At 38.2% G+C, this 25,497-nt stretch overlaps 1 protein-coding gene across 1 annotated transcript; it reads right to left on the bottom strand.

The window, feature by feature from the left end:
- Positions 1-2,550: 2,550 nt before the first annotated feature.
- LOC139347710 (zinc finger protein 723-like) lies at positions 2,551-15,885 on the bottom strand. The gene is made up of 4 exons (XM_070987464.1): positions 15,867-15,885; positions 15,045-15,173; positions 14,186-14,264; positions 2,551-6,367 (listed from the first exon to the last, which is right to left on the bottom strand). The coding sequence occupies exons 3-4, from the start codon at positions 14,201-14,203 to the stop codon at positions 5,255-5,257; spliced, it is 1,131 nt and encodes a 376-aa protein (XP_070843565.1). The 5' UTR covers positions 14,204-14,264; positions 15,045-15,173; positions 15,867-15,885; the 3' UTR covers positions 2,551-5,254.
- Positions 15,886-25,497: the final 9,612 nt, after the last annotated feature.

The following is a 25,497-nucleotide window of genomic DNA, read 5'->3' as shown; positions in this document are numbered from 1 at the left end:
GAGAGATATTAAACAGTCCACTCAGCCGCTTCTTGTGGAAAAACTTACGATTTTAACGGTAAAAAAAGACAAAAAAACAGCAACAAAAAAAAACAACATTCGCGTATTAATAATTGATTTAATATTTATTTCTTTCGTAAGTGAGCATGGTCTAAGCGGAGCTTCGCGTTGGACGGTTCACGCCTCCGCGTCGTCCATTCATTTCTGATAATGGACACCTCGTCAGGCATTATAATTTCCCTTTGGGATAAATAAAGTTGAGTTTATCTTATCTTATTGATTTGGCCTCTTATGTTTGTGCCGTATACAAGCTTGCAGGCTACTGCATCCATTCCATTTGTTGTGTACAGATTTGTTCTGTATTTATTTCAGTGTGTAGACATGTGGGGTGTATTATATACAGACCTTTGGATGTGTATTTATTCTTGTGTTGTATAATATGCTTTGATTCTGTGCTTTCTATCTTGTAGAGTCACTGTGTGACTTCAGTTTGGAAAGGAACTGCTGTTTTGATTTATCCTCATTCAATAAAGGAACATCATGTTACTCTTTGATGTGTATTTACTGTATATTTACATTGGATGTGTATTTTATATATAGTCTATGGGAAACTGTCTATCTGATGATTGCAACATCATCTAAAATCATCATTTATCTACAATGATTGAAATTATTGAAATTCATTCAAATTGAAATTAATGATGCTTATGTTTTGTGTTAATGTTTAAATAATGACCATGGATCTAGTTGAATGTGATAACAATGTGTAGTGGTCAGTGGAATAACTATTGGTTTCCATCTGTGATGACTGCTGACTGAGATAAGGGATGAGGTTCAATAGATCCTGGAACTTAGCCTGGTCTGGAGCAGGCTAGCTCCACAGAGTAAATCTCCATGGTAACTTATCCCATAACATACTATATCCCACTTTCCGCTATTCTGCTTTTGTGCAACCGGATCACGGATAAGTTGAGCCAGGATAACCAATATATCCCGGCTTAATCCTTTATCTTAGTTTTGTGCAACAGGCCCCAGGTGTTTATTTTGATTTGAATATTTGAGAAATCATTAGAGCTTAAGCTTGCCAATTAATGGATTTAGCACAATCCAGCGGTATACTATGAAAACAAATAGAATATTAAGCCAAAAAGCATACTGATTTTTTTCACTTTTTGGTTGATCTGAAATGTACCCCTAATTATAGAATCACTCATTTAGTTCACCCAAAAATGCGATAGTGGTATTTGCACACTGTCACTTAACCTCTGCTGCTTGACTTCAGGGAGTAACGATCATTATGAAATTAACATTAGCCACAGAAGGACAGCGTGGCAGCAACAGATCCATAAGCGGGAGCAGGAACTCAGCTATTGTTAGTTGAGCCACTAGCTAGTACCGATGTAATGTTAGCATCACCATCGTTAGCTGAGCTGCTGGCTAATAGCACCAACGTAGCATCGCAAGGTCATTTTTTCTAAAAGCAGATTGTTCTTCATATTTCCTTCATTTCCTTCTTTCCGTCATTAATTTAATTATGACTGTCATGTTATTATGTCATTAATTTAACTGAAAAATGAGTGGGTATATGCCGTACGCCTGCGTATACCCTGCACTATACCACTGTGTGTATCATAGGGGAACGAACCGGAATAGAGGGAGGTCATCACCAACTTTGTCAACTGGTGTGGACTAAACCACCTGCACATAAATTCCAGCACGACAGGAGGTGATTATCGACTTGTGCAGGGATGTGCCACGGATTACACTGCTGAACATCGAGATTTGGACAATAGAATTGTGAGTACACATACCTTGGTGTTCACCTCAACAACAAACTGAATTGAACACACAACTCAGATGTCCTGTATAGCAAGGGCCAAAGTCATCTCCACCTGCTAAGAAGACTGAGGTCCTTTGGAGGGTGTATGACACCATTAAAAACTTTTTACCACTGACTGTGGTGGCATCTTAAGTTTTCTAGGCAGTCGTCTGCGTCGTGGGAACTCAGAGGGACAGAAAAAGACTATCCATATTTGACTCGTGCAATTCAATGTTCTTTCTTATGCAACAGTAATTTCTAAGTGCGATTCAAAATATTGCATTGGTAGATTATTCATAAAAAACAGCAACACTCCTTTTAGAGTTTGTACATAACATACACATACATAGTTGATTCTTCTTAATCCTGTATCCTTTTTATCGTTGATCCCTCTATGCTACTGTTTTTGCCTGTTTTTTAATACTTTGCTGGCTGTAACAACTTAATTTCCCCTGTGTGGGATCAATGAAGTTTTATCTTATCTTAATCATATTGTCTCACTGCAGAATGTCAAAATCAGTGTATCTCACCATCAAGGTGAAAATCAAATGTTTGCTACTCATTATCATCCCACTTGCCTGGCTGTCGAGGTGGTGTCCAAATTGCCTGTAAAACTTTGTGGATGTTATGCATTGTGCAAGGTGAGTTTTTAAGACTCAAATATGCAGACTAGAGACAGTGATAAATTAACAGTATTTTTTTTTTTTTTTTTTTTTTTTTTTTTTACAAACAGGAGAAACTGGGACAAGGTAGCAAGGGGAGCCTCCCTTTTATCCTGTGCTTTAATCAGGTGAATGCACAGGTGAACAGACAGACAACCAGATAGCACTAATGAGGTTGCATATCGTAACAGTGGAAGTTAATGACAGCTTATCTAGACAAAGTGATATCAATCACTGTATCTCACCATTAGGTCAAAATGAATATTTTCTGCATGTAGCCAAAACTCCTATCCAACTATGTTATCCTTCTTTATGACTTAATATGGTGATGTCAATCAGATAAGTTGATTGACAGATTATTCTCAGGTAGAAATGGATGTTTTTCAGCAGCCATCATTGTAATTTTTATCATCCCTGTCAAGTTGCAAATTGAATGCACAATAACTCATTTCAAACTGTTATCTTTAATTTCAGTTCACCTTTAAATGTTTCTCAGGTAGAAAATTGTTTCTCAAACCACGTGGAAGTTCATAACAGTTTCACCCAAAAAATTGTGTTAATCACATTGTCTCACTGACTGATTGTCCAAATCAGTGTATCTCACCATCAAGGACAAAATTAATATTTTCTGCATGTCCTTAAAATTTGAAGAGTAACTCATATTAAATTATGTTATCCTTCATTTTAACTTTAAGTGATGTCAATCATCTTCTCTCATTGTAAGTTCAGCATCAGCATATGTCACTGTCAGAAAGTCTGTTTTTTAACAAATAAGTTTAATTCAATTCAATCCAAACTTTTATTTGAGGGTCCATAGTATTACACACAAAAGCTTGTTTAAAGATCATGCTTTGAAAAAAAAAAGTCATTAAGTCATTAAGTTATTAAGTCATTAAGCCGACAAATAAATGTATGCATGAGATTTCTCAAAGCAGATTGGAAATTAGTGACACCTGCAGCCACAAATATTTCCCTTACACTACACCATTTACCTCTCTCAAGGACTATTCCAGTGGCCTCATCATGAGCTGCTTGAATCTCTGTAAGCAGTAATTTGAGCACAGGTGTACAATATGCTCTGACCAGAGACATCTTAACTACACAAGGACATCATTCTTAATCTAATGGCATTATTGTAAATCTTTTGAATTCTTTATAATCTGCTGCAATATATATGGTTACCATGTTAATTCCAACTATTAATATCATTACACAAGGCCGTCTTTGACATATGAAGAAACATACTACCTGCATAACAACTTTTATAGAGGACTACCCATAGTGTTCAAATTTCCACTTTGTATTCACTATACTGTAAGAATAATAAAAATTTATTTTTCAGTGAACATGATGCATAAGTAATGAGAAGACACAATGGTTTCAGGGCAAGAGCAATTCATTCATTAATAACATTAATTTATTCAATTAACTACAATCAATTCAGACAGCTCTAAGACAAGCTGTGATGCATTATTAATGTATTCAGTCCTTTACACATTCAGAACTTTATTTCAGACTTTATTAGTTCAATCATTTGTTTGTATTACAGTGCGCGGTCATACATTCTTTTGTTGGGGACCTGGGAATTTTTAATCCTCTGTAGTATCACAAGATTAAATACTATACACAATATACAACACAGTCACAGTGTACTGTAATTGTTAATTTATGTGGCTTTCTTGGAATTGATCATTTACCAGTAAAAGAAGTGCTGTGATGGACATCAATCCAGCTGTGAGTCTGGAAAGATACTGTCCTATGACTATACTGGATTTTTGTTTGTTTGTTTGTTTATTTTTTAGGTATTCCTAGAGCTCTCATCCACACAAATGTTTCCAGTTGCGAGTTGAAGTTGCATTTTGGGACAACCTTTATTAATAACAACTATACAGTACTATCCAATGACATAAAGGATTAACAAAAAAAAAAACATGCAGTCAGTTGGACAAAATAACAGTAATGCATCAGTAATGCAAATTATGTAATTGTGTATTATACAAATTTGAATACAGGGCAGGAAAACAAAAAATACTGACAATGAAATAACATCTTAATATACTTCACATACATCCATTACTGCATTTACCCTCAATAACATATGCTTTCCTTTATGTTTTCATCTAAAATAAACTTTGAATCAACACAAAACCAAAGTCCTATTTCTCTGGCTTGAGTCTTTGTTTCTGTGACGCTGTGATGTGATGTATTAATGAATCTAGGATCCTGATGGGACATGGTCTCAATTGATGGCACAACTTGTGACTGATGAATAATGGTAAAAATTTAAGTGTTCGTGTACACCATTATATATACATACATCTACACACAATGTCAAAAAGTCCTTTGAAAACACCACAACCAGCAACGTACTTATCCTTCTACCAAATACTGTAAAGCCACAAGTATCTAGTATCAAGTATCTATACTAGGGGCGGCTGTGGCTCCGGAGATTGGTCGCCTGCTAATCAGATCGGTTGTTCGATCCCTGGCCTCGGCAGGCCAAATGCTGAAGTATGCTTGGGCAAGATACTGAGCCCCCCAAAAAGCTGCCCCCAATGCTGTGCCATGCTGTGTGAATTCATATGTACATCACTTTGGATAAAAGCATCTGTCAAATGACTAATTGTAATTGTAATGTTACTCCTCTGCGCCACAGCGTTCCATTACTGTCGAAAAACTATTAAAAACACATCAGTGACTAAGTGACACACCCTAACCCACACCATTGCACTGGGTGACATATTCCTTCATTACCATGAACATACACACTAATTTATTTTGTTGGCTCTTGTTGGCTGTCATTTGCTGGTGAGCAGATGAATTTGACTTCTTTGTTATACAGAGTCAAACTCTCTTCATCTATTTCAACACAGCGGTGTTTCTTTAAAGACTGTGCTCGGGTAAATAGTCTCTTACACTGTGAACACCAGTATGGTTTCTCTCCAGTGTGGACACGGAGATGCCGGCTATAACTATATGAACTATTGAAAGATTTGCCACATTGATCACAGCTATATGGTTGCTCTCCAGTGTGAATACGAACATGGCGCATATAGTTGCTTAGTCGACCAAAACCTTTCCCACATTCTTTACACTGGTATGGTTTCTCTCCAGTGTGGGTATGCACATGTTGTTTGTATGTTTTTGAGATTGAGAAACTTTTGTCACATAGTTCACAGTGGAATGGTTTTTCTCCAGTGTGGATACGCATATGCGATTTGTAATTACCTAACTGTGAGAAGCTCCTACCACACTGGTCACAGCAGTATGGTTTCTCTCCTGTGTGAACACGCAGGTGTATCTTATAACTACTTAAGTCACTGAAACTCTTGTCACATTGGTCACACAGATATGGTTTCTCCCCAGTGTGGTTACGCAGATGCAGACTGAAATGGCCTGATTGAGTAAAACTCTTGCCACAGAAGTCACACTGGTAAGGCTTCTCTCCACTGTGGCTAAGCTGGTGTCGTTTGTAAGAACTTAAAAAACTAAACCTTTTCGGACACTGGTCACAGCTGTATGGCTTCTCTCCTGTGTGAACACGCATGTGTATCTTGTAAATACTGAAGTAAATGAAAGTCTTTTCACATTGGTCACACTGATATGGTCCAGCATGGCCACGCAGGTGTTTTCTGTATGAACTCTGGTTGCTGAAATTCCTCCCACACTGGTCACAGCTGTATGGGGTTTCTTCAGCGTGGGTATGCAAGTGTAGCTTGTATGCATTTAGTTGGCTGAAACTGCTGCCACATTCCTCACAGTTGTACAGTTTATTTGCAGTGTGAGTGAGTTCATGTCGTCTTAGATTACAGATCCGACTGAAAGACTTTCCACACTTCTGACAATGCTTCTGATGTCTGCTGCTGTCTGAGTCTGTGTGTTTCAACTGAGAAAAACAGAAATAAAGGTTAGAGTGGAGGACTTGATCAAATACTGCTAGCCATTTGCTAGCCATGCAATAGAACTTGAATACAGAATCAGCTTTGTTGGCCACACACAGACCCACCCACAAAAAACAGGGTTTCCCCCAGGAAACTTGTTAGGCCCAGTAGAAACTGTCACTTAATGGGGGCCAGTGGCTGACGTGTCTTTTTTGACAGGGGCCCTAATGGCAGTATACAAGGTAGAGCTCTATAGTTTCTGTGCTAAAGGAATAATAGACAGAATTGCGGAGTAGACCATTTAAACAAAGCTCTAACACAAATTCTATAGGGCACAACATTGAGTCAGTGCTAAAAGCTGACTGGACTTATTTGTTGTTAGAAATACATCATTTATTCAACGTTCATTTAAACAATAGCAGTCTTACACGTATATATCTTTTATAATATATAATATACAGTCTTAGAATGCTGTTTTCAACAACAAAAGAAATTAAAATAAATGATATCAAAGTTTTTGGACTTCACAAAAATTGGCTCCTCTGCTAGATCAACCAAGAGATCCAAACTTATCACTATTTGGAATCTGGGAAAAATTGGCACTTGGGGCATTCCATTTGCTTATAATTTTTGTCCTCTTCTTTATAAGCACTGGAGTTAAAAAAAAAGACAAGGTATGTATATCTGCTTGAAGAAACATTATCTATAATTAACCTAACTGTTACCAGGGTTAACTTTTTTTGAAATGTGTTGCTGGCATCAAATAAATATGGGGTTTCAGTGTCTTGCAAATCATCACATCCTGTTTCTATTTACATTGTACACAGCATCTCAACTTTTTTAAAAACGGTTGTAATTCTATGTGTTATTTTATAGTTTTGATGGATGAGTATTAATCTACAATGTAGAAAATAAAAATAAAGAAAAAACATTGAATAATGACAGTAAGTGGAAAAAAACAGGTGCACATATAAACATTAAATGCAACAATACACAGGATACAAGACAAGTGCTTCTGTAAATTCCAAACAAATACAAGTAATGCATAAAAATTGAATGGGTAGCGTAACTGATTACTTTAGAGACATTGGGTGCTTACTTTATGTACAGTACATGTATGTAAACATGTCTATATGTAGTATATACAGCTTTCAGAATGAACGTACATTTGACATTGATGGATGATATGAACGTGTTAAGTGTGTATATCAAACTATAAAATATATCATTTGTAATTTGAAGGTCAATGGATGTTTTTGTGTTACAGGGTTAAAGACACTATAGAACTTATTTAACATTTCATCATCCATCGCGGCTACCAATTGGGAGAAGCTGGAACAGGTCGTGTCAAGAGTGTGATGTTTCTTATCCGTTTCCTGACTCTGGAGATGTACACAACCTGAATGGAGGGCAGGTTGAGACAAATGATTTTATTTCCGGTCCTGGCTGTCTGCTCTGGTCGCCGGTCGGAACTAGACTATGATGGATGAACAGAAAACAGACAGGACTGTTGCAGTGTAGAATTGTATCAGCAGTCCTGTGGCAAGCTGAACTTCCTAAGATGGCGCAACAAGGAAAACCTCTACTGGGTCTTTTTGATAATGGAGATTGAATGTGTGTGTGAAAATAGGGATATGTGTTGGAAGGACTCCTCAAATCCACTGTCGTCTCCACAGTTTTGAGCGCATTCTGACCATGCCAAAGGTGTTGTTCAACCACCAATTTGTATTCAAACATCACACCATCTCAGATGAGGGCAATAACCATATTGCCATCTGCAAAGCATCTGCACTTATACAGACAAATCTTCTAAAGTGCAGTCGGTGTACAGGGAAAACAGTGGGGGATGCACACATCCTGGGACTGTTAGGACCTTAATTTGTTCAAAAAATAAAATTAGCAACAAGCGGTGACAGTGAAATAAATAGGTTTAGGGATTCATGAGCCATCCTGGCTTGTGAGTGAAGCAGTTAGTTTCCTACTTTGTTGATGAAACCCAAAAAATGACGATGAATGTCTAAGAGGGCAAAGATAATCATCACATTTCTTCATATAACTGCACATAAGAATATACCAGTATACAGGTCGAGATGTTTTACTCCAGGCTTCTATTAGTAATGTTAGCCATTATGTATTTGCCATTTTTATCTGCTGATACTAAAGTTTGCATAATGAACCATCTTGTAACACTGTAGAGAGGTAATTTTTTTTCTAAGCATTTTTTTTGCATTACAACATTAGATACGAAACTCATTTTTCCATTCAACAATTGTTCACAACTTAGTCTTGAAATGATTTAATTGCTTTTCCACTTAATTTTTGCATTTTTGGTCTGTAATCAAACATAGGGAAGGGTGGATTAATTAGCCAACAATAGGATAAGACAATGATATTGATACGGTCTAAAATTAATTTATAGTCTTTGTATTTTGTTTGTAAACTGTCAGTTTATAACATTGCACTTTGAGAGGTTTAAATTTTTTTTTTAGTGTAGTTTGCCATTACTGTTTACATACCGAAAGAAGCTTGGAAGTAAGAGAAAAGCCTCCCATTTGTCTATAACTTAAGCTAATTTTTTTGGTTTTCAGCCTCAATATTAAACACTCGCATACCATAAGTTGTAGAGGTTACTGTAAACGGATGCTGAACAAGCTATAAAGATGTTCATAGTTAAAATGGTTAAAAAAAATGGTTAAAATAAACAATATGGACGAAGTGTTTTTTTTTTTATATAATAAACAGGTTAACCATAAAAACTGGTAATGCTTTTGTTATTCTTACTTAAGTGAAATAAATTACTGAGAAATTAAGGTAACAATTTGCATGGACATTTTTGAGTAGGACGGAGGTAAAATAAAGAAGTTAGACTAGCTTAAGTGAAGTGAATTGAACACTTAATATTGCGATGACTTTTGAATTAATATAAAGTTGGTTTTATAATAAACAAATAAAAAAATAAAATAACTCCCTGAATTTTTGAAACATCAACAAAATAAACTGAACTGAACTGTTCTGAAACTTGGGTCTGAGTTAGTACTCCCAATTCAGTAGCAGGAGACATGCCAGCACCACAGTGTTCATAACTTTGAGCTTGGAAAAGCGTTTCATTACACACGTGAGTTGTAGACACGACAGTAAATTTATTGATTGAAAATAAAACTCACTGAGAATAATCTCCTCGACATGTGCTCTCTGCCTGACTCATATACCTGGACGGGCAAAAAGACGATCATTTAACACCAGTAGTTAAGTTGCTGCATGAGCGCTGAGGGAGAGGAGACTGTAAACAAATACAGACAAACAGACACGTTGGCGTGTAGTACTGTTAAACTTAAAGGTTATAATCTCCTCTGGTCTTGTTTATTGATAAACCAGGCACGTTATAGGATATTTATTATTCCCACAAATAATGGTAACCGAAAGGGTCTATATTATTACTTTGCATCTGGCCCCAGCTATAATGCGGTTGTGGCAATTATAATGTCGCGGTGGGTCATCAAGAAATACGCCTTGTTGAAGTTGTGAACGGTTTCATCTCCTGAGCCAAACAGCGTAATTCAGCAGGTTTTCCTTCCTTAGCAGTCATCTACTTCTCCTTGTCTGTAGCACTGCATGTAGAGGCTTAAGTGTTGATTGTCTGTCACTGACTCACTTGTGCCATGTAGCCAATCGGTGAGGGCTGTGGGCAGGATATTGTTGGACATTGACACTGAGTGGTGACTTCAGGCGGAGAGACAGCTGCATCAGAGCCAAAGGAGCATGTTTTAAAATACATTAATTAATCTAATCAGTTATCGGTGGAAAAAACAGCCAATGCCGATTATCGAAAAAATGCTGCATATTGGCCGATATTAAGAGCCAGGCTGATAATTGGCCGACCCTAATATATATCTATATATAGATATATATGATATTGATGCAGATATATGGTAAATTTCCCACCTAAATGAGAAAACAGAACAAAATATTCAGTTTCTGTGGTATTGTTATCAGTTTTTATTGAACTTGGACTAAGGTAAGGCTTCATGCTGTGGTTTCATTGTGTTTTCCAGCTAATAAGTCCCAGATACAGTCATCTGCAAGCATCTATTTGGAAAAAAATAAAATTATTTCAGTGTATTCAAACTTCTATTACTCAATGCCAGTACCAATTAAAATGATTTTGATTATTGGGGATATAAGCTAAACGTGTTACCTTTCAAAAGGGACCAAAACCATGCATGTACTCCAAGTGGCTCAAGAACAGCTATCAATTTACTTTTGGTATGCCTTGGATAGGTATTTAAGCTAATTCTACTGGAATGGTAAATATCAGAACAAGTTGTCTCATTTTCCTTTATTTACATTTCACACAGCCTCCCAATTCTTTGGAATCGGGGTTACTGCACACATTTGGTAGTCAGGCCTTGTTGATTTTGAATGGCTCAACACCAAAAGTGCATTATTTGCAACATATACTGACTACACACAGGGTTTTACAGTGCATTCGCAAAGTATTCACACCCCTTCACTTTCCCCACATTTTGTTATGTTACAGCCTTTCTCCAAAATGGATTAAATTCCTTTTTTGTCTCATCAATCAACACATAATACCCCATAATGACCCCATAAGTGAATAAGTATTCACACCCTTTGCTATGACACTCAAAATTGAGCTCAGGTGCATCCTATTTCCACTGATCATCCTTGAGATGACTTGATTGGAGTCCACCTGTAGTAAATTCAACTGATTGGACATGATTTGAAAAGGTACACACCTGTCTACACAAGGCCCCAGTGTTGACAGTGCATTTCAGAGCAGAAACCAAGCCATGAAGTCAAAGGAACTGTCTATAGACCTCTGAGACAGGATTGTATCAAGGCACAGATCTGGGGAAGGGTACAAAAACATTTCCGTAGCACGGAAGGTCCCGAAGAGCACAGTGGTCCCCGTCATTCATAAATGGAAGGAGGTCTGGAATCACCAAGATTCCTCTTTGAGCTGGCCGCCCAGCCAAACTGAGCAATTAGGGGAGAAGGGCCTTGGTCAGGAAGGTGACCAAGAACCCAATGGTCACTCTGACAGAGCTTCAGCATTCCTCTGTGGACATGGGAGAACCTACCAGAAGGACAACCATCTCTGCAGCACTCCACCTATCAGGCCTTTATGGTAGAGTGGCCAGACAGAAGCCTATACTCCCGCGTGGAGTTTGCCAAAAGGCGCCTATAGGACTCTCAGACTATGAGAAATAAGATTGTCTGGTCCGGTGAAACCAAAATTGAACTCTTTGGCCTGAATGCCAAGCATCACGTCTGGAAGAAACTAGGCACCTCTCATCACCTGGCTAATACCATCCCAACAGTGCAGCGTGGTGGTGGCAGCATCATGCTGTGGGGATGTTTTTCAGCGGCAGGAACTGGGAGACTAGTAAGGATCGAGGGAAAAATGAACGGAGCAAAGTACAGAGAGATCCTTGATGAAAACCTGCTCCAGAGTGCTCAGGACCTCAGACTGACTGGGGATTGGAGCTTTATCTTCCAATAGAACAACATGTAATGCATGTAATGTGGAGTGATTAATAAAGTATGTCTCTCTTAACAACGACCCTAAGCACACAGCCAAGACAATGAAGAAGTGGCTTCGGGGCAAGTCTGTGAATGTCCTTGAGTGGCCCAGCCAGAGCCTAGACTTAAACCCGATTGAACATCTCTGGAAAGACCTGAAAATATCTGTGCAGCGACACTCCCCATCTAACCTGACAGAGCTTCAGAGGATCTGTAGAAAAGAATGGGAGAAATACCTCAAATGCAGGTGTGTCAAGCCTGTAGACTCATACCCAAGAAGACTTGAGGCTTTAATCACTGCCAAGGGTGCCTAACCAAAGTACTGAGTAAAAGGTGTGGATGCTTATGTACATGCGATATTACTGTTTTGTTTTTTAATTTTAATAAATTTGCAAACATTTCTAAAAAAAAACTTTTTCACTTTGTCATTATGTGGTATGGTGTGTAGACAATGTGATGAAAGAAAAAAGGAATTTAATACATTTTGGAGAAAGGCTGTAACATAACAAATGTTGGGATGAGTGAAGGAGTGTGAATATTGGGCAGTAGCCAGCTGTCTAGTATTTAAGTTCTGTTGTACAAATGGTAGTGTACAACCTATTATAAATACTATTATAATACAAAACAGTCTTGTAAAATACTTCTGCTAAGGCCTAAAAAAAGTTATAGAATGAATCAATACCTTTCTAATACAAAGATGTTATTGATAGACTTTAAAAAAAACAACAACAGTAAAAAAAAACAGTAACATGAATACAACTATTTGATTTTTAATGCAACACCAAAACGGGTGTACTGCAACGTGGGACTGAGATACACACTTCTATTATAAATAAGCAGAATTGGTCAAAAAATATGGCTACTATCAACCAAAAAGGATTTGCTCATAACTCAAGATGCCCTTCCCTGATTAAACTTACTGCAGACATCCTGTATAATCTCCACACTGTGTTTCAAAACTTAACGAAAACTTTGGTTATTTTTTAGTTATTAAACTACGTTTTTGTCTCATCTTTATTCGTCAATGCCATTGCATGTTAATATAGTCACAGTTAGTGTTTAGTAACTTTGGTGCAATTTCATCATTGTCTCCTCAGTCATGGAAGGAAAGTAATTTAAGAATAATCACAGTTTTTAACACAAAATCACAAATCACAAAATTAACACAAATGATGTGTCCATCTGCAGCAATGTATGAGCAGATGCTTTTAAAAAAAAGGATAGACAACGTAAAAGAAAAAAAAATATACAAAATAAGGAGTGAAAATAACGGCACTGAATTGCTGCAGCAATCACACAATTAAGCTTGGTGACTATGTAAGTTCAGATAAAAAGTGTAGGCAGCGGTGCAGCAGCAGTGTTGAACAAGCAGTTCTGTTTGACCACTGACCCAGTCAAAGACCGACTGTAGCCAGAGAGAAAGGTTTGTGCTGTTGTGAGTCTTATCACAACAATACTTCTGATTGCGCATTCAGCAGAGGTACCAACTCATGAGGAAGAATCTGGCTACATAAATGCACTTCATATATTTTGAGATTCATATAAAGAGATTATCCCATCTCAAGTGCAATAGCATTTCTCAGATGCAATAGTATTTCTCAAGTGCAATACAATACGTCATTAGTTCTCATAAGAATATTAGCAATAGTACTTATGGCAGTAGGATTTTTATGGCATTTACTATTTTTTGTCTATACATAGTTGTTTTTATATTCTGTACCTCTTTATGCCACTTGCTGGCTGTAACAACTAAATCTCCGCAGTGTGGGATCAATAAAGTCTGATCTTATTTTGCCCAACACCAAAAAACTATATATGCTTCCACATATAGCTGATGTTAGTCTTGCCATGCAGCGTGTCCATGATTTGAGCTGCTGAATCCCTCTTTTCCATTACATCTCCTGTAGTGATGCTGCTGCAGTCATTCTGCTCTCTGACTGTGTAACTGCTCCCTGCAAATCTTATCTCAATTGAACTTCCCTGCAGCAGTCCTCTGCAACAAATACTAAGCATTTCCACATGTCTCTATAAAAAACATGTTTCTTCTATGTTAGAGATCAAACCAAACAGCAATCAAAAATGGTCAGTGTGAAGTAACCAATTAAAGCCACCATCCACACCTCCAGCAGGAATAAGGAGGTGGGAAGAGATATGCTATTGTTATGACAGCTCATTTTTAATTTTTAATAACGTACACAGTTTTATGGCCAGTACTTTTTTCTCAGTTTATCGGCCACTGGCAGATAGAGCATAAAGTTAATGTTGGACCTTCATCTCACCTCTTCCGAAGAACTCATGTCAATGGCTTTATAGTGAATGTCAATGTCCTGTTAATCTTCCTGTCAACACGTTTCAGTTCTGAAATGATAAAAGAGACACTGGTCAGAGCAAGAACACTCTAAAACAACAATACTGCAGCTAGATGTTGTAGATTGTAAGTACCTAAGCTGAGCTCAATACCAATCATTACTGCTTACCCCAAAACAGGAAATATACACTCAGTTAGGGGCTTATTAACTGTTTTAACAGAGTTGTTGCTTTAACTGTATGCTCATTTTTGAGGCTACAGTTCACGGTGCTGCTGAACTGCATTGTTCTGTTCTCTTTATAAAAATACAAAAGCAAACCTAAAATAACAAACAATAATAACAATTAATGTATACAGGTGAAACATGAGTTTGAAAATCATTTTTCTCATGAAGAAAACAAAAAGAATATAAGCACCTGTCTCTGATTAAACCATGTACCAGAAAAAACACTTTGGATATCTGTTTATGATATTCATTTATTTATACTTGTACCTTCATTGATATTTGCAGTTGCAGTACAAAAACGGAAATGCAAATATAAAACACGACAGTGTTCAGCATGGTATAATGGTGAGTCACTCTGTCTTGAGAGTGAGTGAAGGAACCATCAATTTTTATTCTGAGATGGTGTATCTTCAGACCAAGTTTAACTCTGAGCAGGACTGATTGTGACATGCTTGATAAATACTTGTATCTTGTGTATATTTGTGTAGTTGATCTTGCCAGATTTTTTTTTCAGTCTTTATGTATTCTCACATGATGGGGAAATTCTGAGTGATTCCCCACAGAGCAGGAGCAACATGGTGAAGTTGCCATGATATAAACATACCTGCTTATTCAGGTCTTGACTGTCATCCAAAGCATTCTTGTTGGTGGTGTTTTTAATGTTCAGTTGTTAAAATATCTGAAAAGCAGCAAAACTGGACTGAGGAGTAGAAACTTGTGTTTTCAGATCAATCTGCCAAAAGAAAACAGATAATTCAAATTTAAGTGGCGGTGCAGCCTCCAACCATGAACATAGAGTACATCATTGTTTAGCATGGAGGCCCCATACACAAAATCAAGGTATTGTCGTTGTGTACCTGACAGAAATAAATGAAAGTTAACGTTATAAATAAGACAACTTTATTCATTTGAGTATGGTTGTTGGTTATAGCATGGCATTAATACATTAAACTGAAGATTACTGCTGTTCTACTGAAAGCATGTCTGTTTTGCTAGCAAACAAGACATGCGCTGATGGTGAAGATGGTGCTGTATTAGGTGGCTATCTGTTGCAGTAGCTCCATCGTTTTCATTTGTTTTTGTTCATTTAGCATTTGTAGTCATTACTGGGGACTTTGGACAAAATTCTGACAACATTCCACCAAACTCATCAACTGCCCCACCAGAGACACCACACTGGACCCACTGTATGCTAACGCAAGGATGCATACAGTGCCCTAGTCCATCCCCCTAGACAGAGCTGATCACAGCCTGGTGTTGCTAACACCTCAGTATGTCCCCTCTTGTCCAGAGGCTGAGTCACTGCAGGATTGCTTTGAGACAACAGACTGGGATGTGTTGTGTGAGCCACATGGGGAAGACATCGACAGCCTGACAGAATGTATCACAGAGTACATAAATTTTGTTAACAGACCATTCTTCCAACCGAGACTGTATGCTGCTTTCCCAACAACAAGCCTTGGATCACCAGTGACCTGAAAAGACTGCTTAATAGGAAGAAAGAAGCCTTCAGGTCAAGGGACAAGTGTTCAGCAAAAGCTGTGATGACGGCCTCCATAACCCCCCTAGCTATCTCTCTCCAACCCTCAACCTCCCCTGGTGATCCCTCCCTTGGACTCAATTCCAACATCCCCTATTATCCTCCTCGGCATGCCCTCCACTAGCACCATCTCCTGCCTGACTGCAGGCGAGGTAAGAAGACAGCTGGAGATGCTGCACCTGGGCAAGGCTGCTGGCCCTAATGGCATTAGTTCCAGAGTCCTGAGGAATTGTGCCAGCCAGCTGTCCATGATTCTGTCACACCTCTTAAACCTGAACCTAAGACTGCAGAGAGTCCCGGTTCTGTGGAAGACGTCCTGCATGGTTCCTATTCCAAAGAAGTAGTCTCCATTTTGCCTTGATAACTACCAACCCGTTGCACTTACATCACTCATGATGAAGGTGTTGGAGAGGCTGGTCCTGGCCCACCTCGGACCGCAGGTGAAGTCATCACGGGACCCTCTACAGTTCACCTACCAACCCCATCTGGGTGTGGATGACCTGCTGCAGCGTGGTCACTCCCACCTGGATTGTAAGCAGCTGCACTGTAAGGATCACTTTCTCTGATTTCTCCAGGGCACTTAATACCATTCAGCCGCTGCTCCTGGGTGACCAGCTGCAAGTGATGGGAGCCGACGCGCCCACAATCTCCTGGATTACTGACTACCTGAAATACAGACCACAGTTTATTCGACTGGGCAGTATTCTGTCTGAGACTCCTGAAGGTAGTACAGGAGCACCACAATGGACTGTTTTGTCTCCTTTTGTCGAGTACCCCTCGACAACAGACTAAGCTGGAAAACTAACATCAATGCTGTCTACAAGAGGGGGGTGAGAAGACTCTATTTCCTGAGATCATTTGACGTCTGCAGAAAGATGTTGGAGATCTTCTACCAGTCTGTTGTTGCCGGCACACTCTTCTGCGCTGCAGTGCACTGGGGGAGCAGCATCAGAGCCGGTGACACCAACAGACTGAACAAACTGATCAGGAAGGCCATCTCCATTATTGGCTGCAAATTAGACACCTTTGAGGAGATGGTGGAGAGGAGGTCACTGGACAGACTGTTATCCATCATGGATAACCCAGAACATCCTCTTCACCACCTCGTGGACAGACAGCGGAGCTCCTTCTCTAGTAGACTGCTTCAGGAAATCGTTCCTGCCACGAGCCATCACACTATACAACAGTAATTTAATCTCCATCAACCTCACAAACTCCAATAGTTCAATGTTGACATATAATTTACATGACTGTAATATTGCACTTTACTGCTTGCTGCTTGACTACATGTATTCAACACTTGCAACTTGCACATATTTTGTCTGGTACACAGTTTATAGCTCTGGCTCCCTCTCTTTAAGAATGGCTGTTATTTTCTGTTTATATACTTAGTTATTTAATTATATTATTATAATATATATTATATGTGTTATATATTATAACACATAATATAACTATGCACTTAGCTATACTTATTTATATTTTTCAAGAACATTCTTCTGTCTTAGTTTTACTCTCATTCCTATTTTTCCTTATTGTATATATTTTCTGTTTATGTATATGTTTAACCTGCTGCTGCTGCTGCAACAAATGAATTTCCCAAATTGTGATCAATAAAGTAAAGTCTAAGTCAAACATGGTCATTTTGGCTAGCTGTTCTCAATTTGGCTAGCCATTCTAAATTTGGCTAGCTGTTCTCCTGGGCACAGAACAGCGCATCTCCCATAAATAAAATAATAATAATAATTTAATTAATAAAACACCTTCCAAATCAACAGATTAACACTTCAGGTTCTGTTACCAACATTGTAATCAATGAAATCCCACTTCAGGATATTCTCTGGATATTTGTTTATTAAAATCAGCAGAGGTATCAGCTGACTAGGCTAATGCAAAAGTAATTCAATATTCCTTTATTCGTCAAAGCAAGTGATGCATGAAAACACCACCAACTCTGATGTTGCAGAGATAAAGCTGTAATCCACTTTTTAAATAAGATTGTCATGGTAGCTTCTTTGATGCGAATTGAGTTGTGGCTGCTAAAGTAAATAGTGTTTTTGTTTTTTTCCCCCAAATATTGGCCTGATTCCGCAGAAAGCCTCATATCTGAAAGATTTTATTCGAACAGCAATCTCAAAATGACTGTAGTGTCATTTCCCTCCATATTAGGAGCAACTTAAATAACAGCTGAAGCTGTTGCCCCCGGGACCCGACCCCAGGTAAGCGATTAATGATGATGATGATGATGATGATGATGATGATGATGAATACATAACTTAAAATTAAGAAAATAGCTAATAGCCATAGAACTATTTATATATATATATCTATTTACTATCTTACCTATAATGACATCATAATAATAATAACAACAACAATAATAATAATGACATTTGTGTTGAACTATATTTAGTACTTTCAGTGTAATGTTCAGTCCCACACTTATTTTTTTATTTATGTATTTTTTACTTTGACTTGCTGAGTTCAACACTTAGTTTAGAATAGTCAAAGATTATTCATTTCCGACAGTGTAATGCAAGAGATTTCTAAATTACCACCATCGGCTGATATATCAACCACGCCAATGTATCGGTCCCTAATGTATATGATAAATTCCCCCAATCAGTGACGTTACAATGGAAGATCCATTCAAACACTTTATGAAACTAAGTCGACATATGAGACTAACCACTCCAGTTTTCACTATCGTGGGTTGTCTCCGATTGAAGAAGCAGAGGACTGCGTGACCTACTCTTGTGAAATGATCGGTCTCACGACAGAGTACTTAGAGAGATATCTCCAGTATGATTTGAACGGATGCGCCCAGTTTTCACAACACTATCCAACACACAGTTGTTTCTGCTTGAATGCAATTCAAACTCTCACAATAAGTAAGACACATAACGTTGTGTGTAGCACATCGCATCCCAAAGACTACTTAAATGTATTACAAACGACACATACATTTTCAGTACCTGTGTTTACAACGAGCCCATTAAGTCTCAAGGGAAAAATCGAATTAATATTCTCTAAAGACTTCATCCATGCTCACAAATTTACACAATATTCTGCGGCCTAGCAACACGCATCCAAGCTAGCAAGCTAACGAAAGTTAATACTTAGAGTCCAGAAGAAACCCGGTACATTTACAGGGTTAGACTAACTACCGCCTTAAACTCAGAATGCTATCAATAACTGCTAACGTAGCTACAGACAAATCAAGCAATCAGAGGCAACACATACTTTTGGTTCTCCAATAGTTTCCCTCCTGCAAATACTGTCTCTGACATTGCCATGCATTTACTCCCATTTTGGATAGTAAAGGCACCATGACGTGCTGTGCAGCTGTGGAAGTCGGTCGTCTTCTTCTGTGTTTTACGGCGGTTTGCATTCTTATAAGTCGCATTACCGCCACCTACTGGAATGTAACAGCTTCACATGAGACCAATTTACAGTGTCCATTCACGACATTGCCCATTCTATAACCCATTTAGACCCAACTATCTGAGTTGGTGCAAATCCTTCCTTCAGTGTAGCATTTAGATCTTCTCCAGATATGTCAACAACATGCACTTGCTGTCTTTTACTATTCTATCCACTTTATTGGTGCTGCTGTGAAATTCCCCTGGAGGAATGAATAAAGGAATATTGAATTGAATTGAATTGAATTGAATTGAATTGAATTGAATTGAATTGAATTGAATTGAAGTGAAGTGAAGTGAAGTGAAGTGAAGTGAAGTGAAGTGAAGTGAATTCAAGAATCTCCTGGCAGCACTTTCTGACTTCCCCCATGTTCTGATCAGCTCCATTCGGTTTCTTCTAAGATTCCCTTTGCACCAACCCTTCGCTAAACTCCACTCTCCTTAGTTAAGATTGCTACGCCCACCCATCTGATTTTGGAGTGCAGACAGTCCCCGTTTAAATGTTATTTAAACTTTGGTGGTTATTCCAACTTGAGCTAAAAGTGAAAATTGTTCCTTTTGGGTTTTTTTTTTGTTTTTGTTTTTTTTTTAAATTATGAATACATTTCATGACAAAAATCAAGATGATTGTTGATAGGAACTGATGCAGTTTCAATTCATTTTTATTGTTTAGTTTTCTTAATACTAATAACAATAATATTAACAATGACCTTCTGTAGACACAATTATTATTAGTGGTAAATGCAGTCATAGTAGTGTAATGCTGGTAGCTTTTGTGATTTTACCAGCTATTACTTAAATAACTCTCTTTCAAGTCGTGGGTAAGAAATAGCACTGAAACAGCTTCTATGTCGGAACATGCATACTTTTAATCTCCACCACAAACAACAGCACACCAACAAAGCACCACTACAACAACTCAAAGACCATCCCTGCGATGTATCACTCTGCTAAATTTTTTAACAATCTCAAACATAGCATGAAAAGAATATCGGTCAAAATAAAATTTTGAACAATAAACAAATAATGTTAAAATTAATCAACAGAAAAATAAGAGTGTTCTAATTAAATATTTACAAAAATAAATCTCATCTTACAGTACTAGTGCTCTTGACACAACTTGTGCGTTAAATTTGTTTGTTGTAATCTTTTGTAATCCTTTTTACAGCTACTTTAAATTGCCAGGCAAAAATTTTTTTTTGTAATTATATACTGTAAATAAAATCATGTTTCTTAGTGTGTACCTGTGAAGCCCAAAATACTGTTACTATCATAAATGTTGGAATCTGATCATGAAAAATATTCTAACCTCTTTGAACATGTAAAAATGTTCCAACCTCTTCTAATCGCGGGCCATTGGAGAGTTAGGTACTCTGTCCATCTATGTAAACAACTGTTATCACAGCAGTTGCACAGCAGCACAAGTATTCAGGTGGAAATAACTTTCTACTTCAGTATGTTCAGACTTCTATTACTCAATGCCAGTAGCATTTACAGTGATTCTGATAACAAGGAGAAAACTTCTCACTGCTAAATTTCAAAAGAGAACAAAATCATGCATGCACTCCAAATGGTTCAGCTTTCGGTTTACTGTGGGTAGGCCTTGGATAGGTGTTTCAGGGTAATTTTACTGGACTGATCCTACTGATATACCAATCATATTTAATCACAACAAGTAATCAGTTAGTAGTGGTTGTGTTTGTTGTATACAATATCACATGTACACTAGTCACTGTTAAAATCTAACCTTCACAAGTTTTATGGGGTGCTCTTGGTTTTTTTTCCTTCTTCCCATCGATAAACATTGATGCTCAGATCAGTATACAGACAGGCCTCGGCTAAACAGACAGGCCTCAGTAAAGTACCAAATATGCCCTCAGCTCAAGAAAGCACTGGCCAGCTGAGACAATGCTACTGTGATTTCCAGCTGACAATGCCCCTGTGATATTATTTTTAGAACTACGCTGGGCTGGGGCGCAATTTTTACAGAACTTGTCGCCAGGTGGCAAAAGGGAGATACTTGGCAATGGACCAACCATAAACCCCAAGCAGAATATAATACTGGAAATCTCCAGAATATGGAAAAAATAAAAACAAGGCTATGAGAGACCTAGGGATGAAACTCACTTGAGGGGTGCTCAGCACAGGTATATAAGAAAGGAGAATCCGTTTGTACTTCATTGCATGCTTATGCAGTAAAGGATTGCAACAATTCTGCTTGACTCCTGGGCCCGTATTCACAAAGCTTCTTAGAATCCTCTAAGGATTGGAGTGATTCAAGAAGTGTCTCAGAGCAATTCTGAGCAAGGAGGGTACAGAAACTTTTATCTTAGTGAGGAGGTGTGCAGTGATGCAGTCTTCTAAAAGCTGTGATTGGTTGTTACAAAAAGGAAAAAAGACAGAAAAAAGAAAAAATGTGCTCCATGCTAATAGTGCTGGAGTTTTAGAGCTACAAAACTCTTTCAGACACTCAAGCAGGCAAAAACTGTATGGGATCCACGATGCAAAGTGAAAGGACTGTTTTGTGGCCATCTAAATATCCGCAGTATGATCAATAAGCGTGACCAGCTGGAAGATCTACTTATGCACTCGAACATTGACTGTCTGGGTCTAACTGAAACTTGGCTTAAGCCACTATCCCCTGAAGCTCTAGTGAGCATGCCAGGCTATAATGTCTTCAGAAATGATCGAGTAAAAGGGAAAGGTGGCGGGGCCCTGTTATATGTTAAGAACACACTGGACTGCGAACAGATCAAATGGCCAAATGAGATTCAGGCTGAGTGTGTTGGAGTAAATATCACCCTGTCAGCAGAGATGTCCTTCACTTTGCTTCGTTTATACCGCCATCCCTCTGCTAAAGTAGAGTGCTATGAGCAATTAAAAACTATTTTAAACACCTGCAATCTAAATAAGGAAGTAATCATTATGGGTGACCTGAATGTAAACTGGGATGATAAAAAGGGCAGGAAAAATCTCAAGCAAATAACAGATCATTTTAATCTCTCACAATTAATAGAGCAACCTACAAGGGTCACCAGTCACTCTAGAACCAGAATAGATCTGTTATTCTCCAACAGAGCAGCAAGGATCACAAAAACCTATAATTTTCTAACTGGAATGTCAGATCACAACATAATATTTTTCTCCAGAAAATTATCTAAAAAGACCTCTCAGGCCCCAACCATTTGCTAGTTTTATTCCAAAAAATCTTTATTCCAAAATTTTATGGCAGCTTTAAAGCGCCTTGAGTGGGATGAAATCTTTTTGTGTGATGACATTGAGTCTGGCTGCTCCGTCTTCCTCTCCAAAATCAGCAAAGTGATGGAAGCTTTCACCAGAAGAGGTAGTTATAGAAAAGGGCAAAGGGTAACCCTACCATGGATGGATGAAAACTGTAGAAACTTAATGAAAAAAAGAGACCAACTGCTCAAAAAGTCACTAAAATCAGGGTTGACCACAGACAGGCAACAATTCTCTCATGCTAGAAACCTAGTAACTCAAACCCTACGTAAGGCAAAAGCCAAATTTTACATAAAAATTATAGAGAGTCACAAAGGTAATGGAAAAAAGGTCTGGCACTGTATTAATAAACTCACAGGCAGATTAAATAATAAAACCAACAATACCCTTGGATTGAAAATTAATAATGCTCTGGTGAAAGATCCCCTCACTCTTGCTAAAACACTAAATGCATACTTCATAAGTTCTGTCACCCAAATTGTGCAACTGTTTAGACCTTCTACATACACACCGTGTCCTATCAAAAATGACCTCCCTATTTTTAGGTTAGAGGAAATCACTGAAGCAGAGGTGGGAAAGATAATTAGATCTCTTAAATCCTCAAAAGCCAAAGATGCTTATGGGCTGGATAGTAACTTTCTAAAAACAAATTCAATGACCATTTCATAAAACCACTCACACATCTGATCAACCTGTCAATCAGTCAATGCACCGTCCCACCACAATGGAAGGTTGCTATGGTTACACCTATCTTTAAATCGGGTGCCAAAACTGATATGGAAAACTACAGGCCCATAAGCATTCTCCCCATTAATTCTAAGGTGGCTGAGAAGTGGATTGTCAGTTTAATCATTAAACACCTGGATAAAGGTCACACCCCTCTGCATCCCATGCAGTTTGGTTTTCGAGCCCTGCATTCAACAGAAACAGCCACCTGCATTTATTAGACAGCAGTCCCTGTGCCATGGCAGTATTTCTTGACCTAAAAAGAACTTTTGATACGGTGGATCACCAGGTCCTCCTGTCTAAACTATCCCACCTTAACTTCTCCATAGAAGCTATTCAGTGGTTCAGAACAATGTGTCTGTGTCAGTAATGTTAAATCCCCTTATCTCAGTTCTGTTGGAGTTCCGCAGGGTTCCATACTTGGGCCATTATTGTTCTCTTTGTATATAAACGATTTGCCAGATGTGTGAAATAATGTCCATTTCCAGATGTATGCAGATAATGCCGTTGTCCTCACTCATGGTAAAAGCTATAGTGAGGTGTCTAACACACTAACATCTGTCATGTCCAATGTTCAAGAATGGCTCACTGCCTCATGTCTGTACCTAAATACGCAAAAAACTGTTTGTATGGCTTTTTCTAAAAGACCTGTTGTTCTGCAAAACTCCAATGTATTTCTGAGAGGGGACGAACTCAGTTTGGTGAGTACCTCAGAGTCATTCTAGACCCGACCCTATCCTACGAAAAGCATGTGAAAAAAGTAGGGCTGTCAGTTTAACGCGTTAATTAGATTAATTAATTACGCTGCAAATTAACACACTATAAAAATTAACGCAATTAATCATGAGTGGCAAGTCAATGCGCAAGCATTTTAAATTTGGCCCTTTGAGTGACCCGTAGGCTGCAGTGGCAGGTCGCATCCTACCTGCGCCACTAGTCAAAAGCAGGGTGACAACAGACATGGATGCGACACCGGAGAGCGAGGCAAGCCTACTTGGACCTTTGAACGGCAAGTTTATTTATAAAAAGAACAAAGACGGGACTATTAACAAGAACACAGTGATTTGTACCTTGTGTAAAAAAGAATTTTCCTATCACCGGAGCAGCTCCAGCCTGAATTATCATTTAAACGCTAAACATGTAGTTGCTGCTAGTGCCGCTAGTGCTACCGTGAGCTCACTCCGCCAACCCACACTTGCTGAGTTAGGAAAACGAATGAGCAAAGCCACGACAGAAAAACTGAAAAACCCAATCGCAAAGTGGGTTGCTGCTGATTGCAGGCCGATTTCAATCGTGGAAGACGAGGGCCTAAAAGAGGCGTTTCAGATAGCGTCATCTGACTCTAATTTCCAGCTACCATCGAGAACTACAGTGATAAAAAGAATTCACCAGCTGTAATGTGAATGTCAGTGAATTGTAATGTCCTAGAATTCAAATTCTTTATTTGGGGACCTTCAGCAGATATGAGATTAAAATGCGATTAATTAGATTAATTAATTACAAATCCTGTAATTAATTAGATTAATTTTTTTAATCGCCTGCCAGCACTAGAAAAAAGTAAGCAAAACAATTAATCTCAATCTGAGCAATTTAAGACAAATAAGATCTTCATTAACTGAAGAAGCAGCAAAAATATTCATGCACTCTATTGTAGCACTGGTATCACACCACTAACTGCGCCACTGGACCAGTTCTAGGCTCTAAGGAGTGGGGAGCAAGAATAATTACACCAGAGACCGTTGCTTTAAGTAGAAAAGGCTGGCAATTTACTGAATGTAAAACACACATATAAAACACAGTACATAAAACCAAAAATACCCTGCAGGTTCCCAATAACGAGGTAAGTATAAATGAGAAAAAAAAAGTATCTCACTCTTTCTTTTTGTTCTTTAGTTCACCTAGTTTATTTCAGTAAAGCTAATCTAATTTAATTAGACCAGTCTCTTTTTCCTAGGTTGTACCTATCTTAGGATTCCTATTTTTCTTCCTGAGTTACCTCTTTTTCTTTCTTTTACAGGTAAGAAAATACCTTCAAAACCCAAGTAAATCAAAATGGGCCACAGTTATTCAAATCACATTCAAAAATATAAACATATGAAAATAAAAGTATGACACTTTAAATTTAAGTT

The sequence above is a fragment of the Chaetodon trifascialis genome, chromosome 2, assembly GCF_039877785.1.
Source record: "Chaetodon trifascialis isolate fChaTrf1 chromosome 2, fChaTrf1.hap1, whole genome shotgun sequence".
NCBI lineage: Eukaryota > Metazoa > Chordata > Actinopteri > Chaetodontiformes > Chaetodontidae > Chaetodon > Chaetodon trifascialis.
This window is presented reverse-complemented; position numbering and strand designations above follow the sequence as displayed.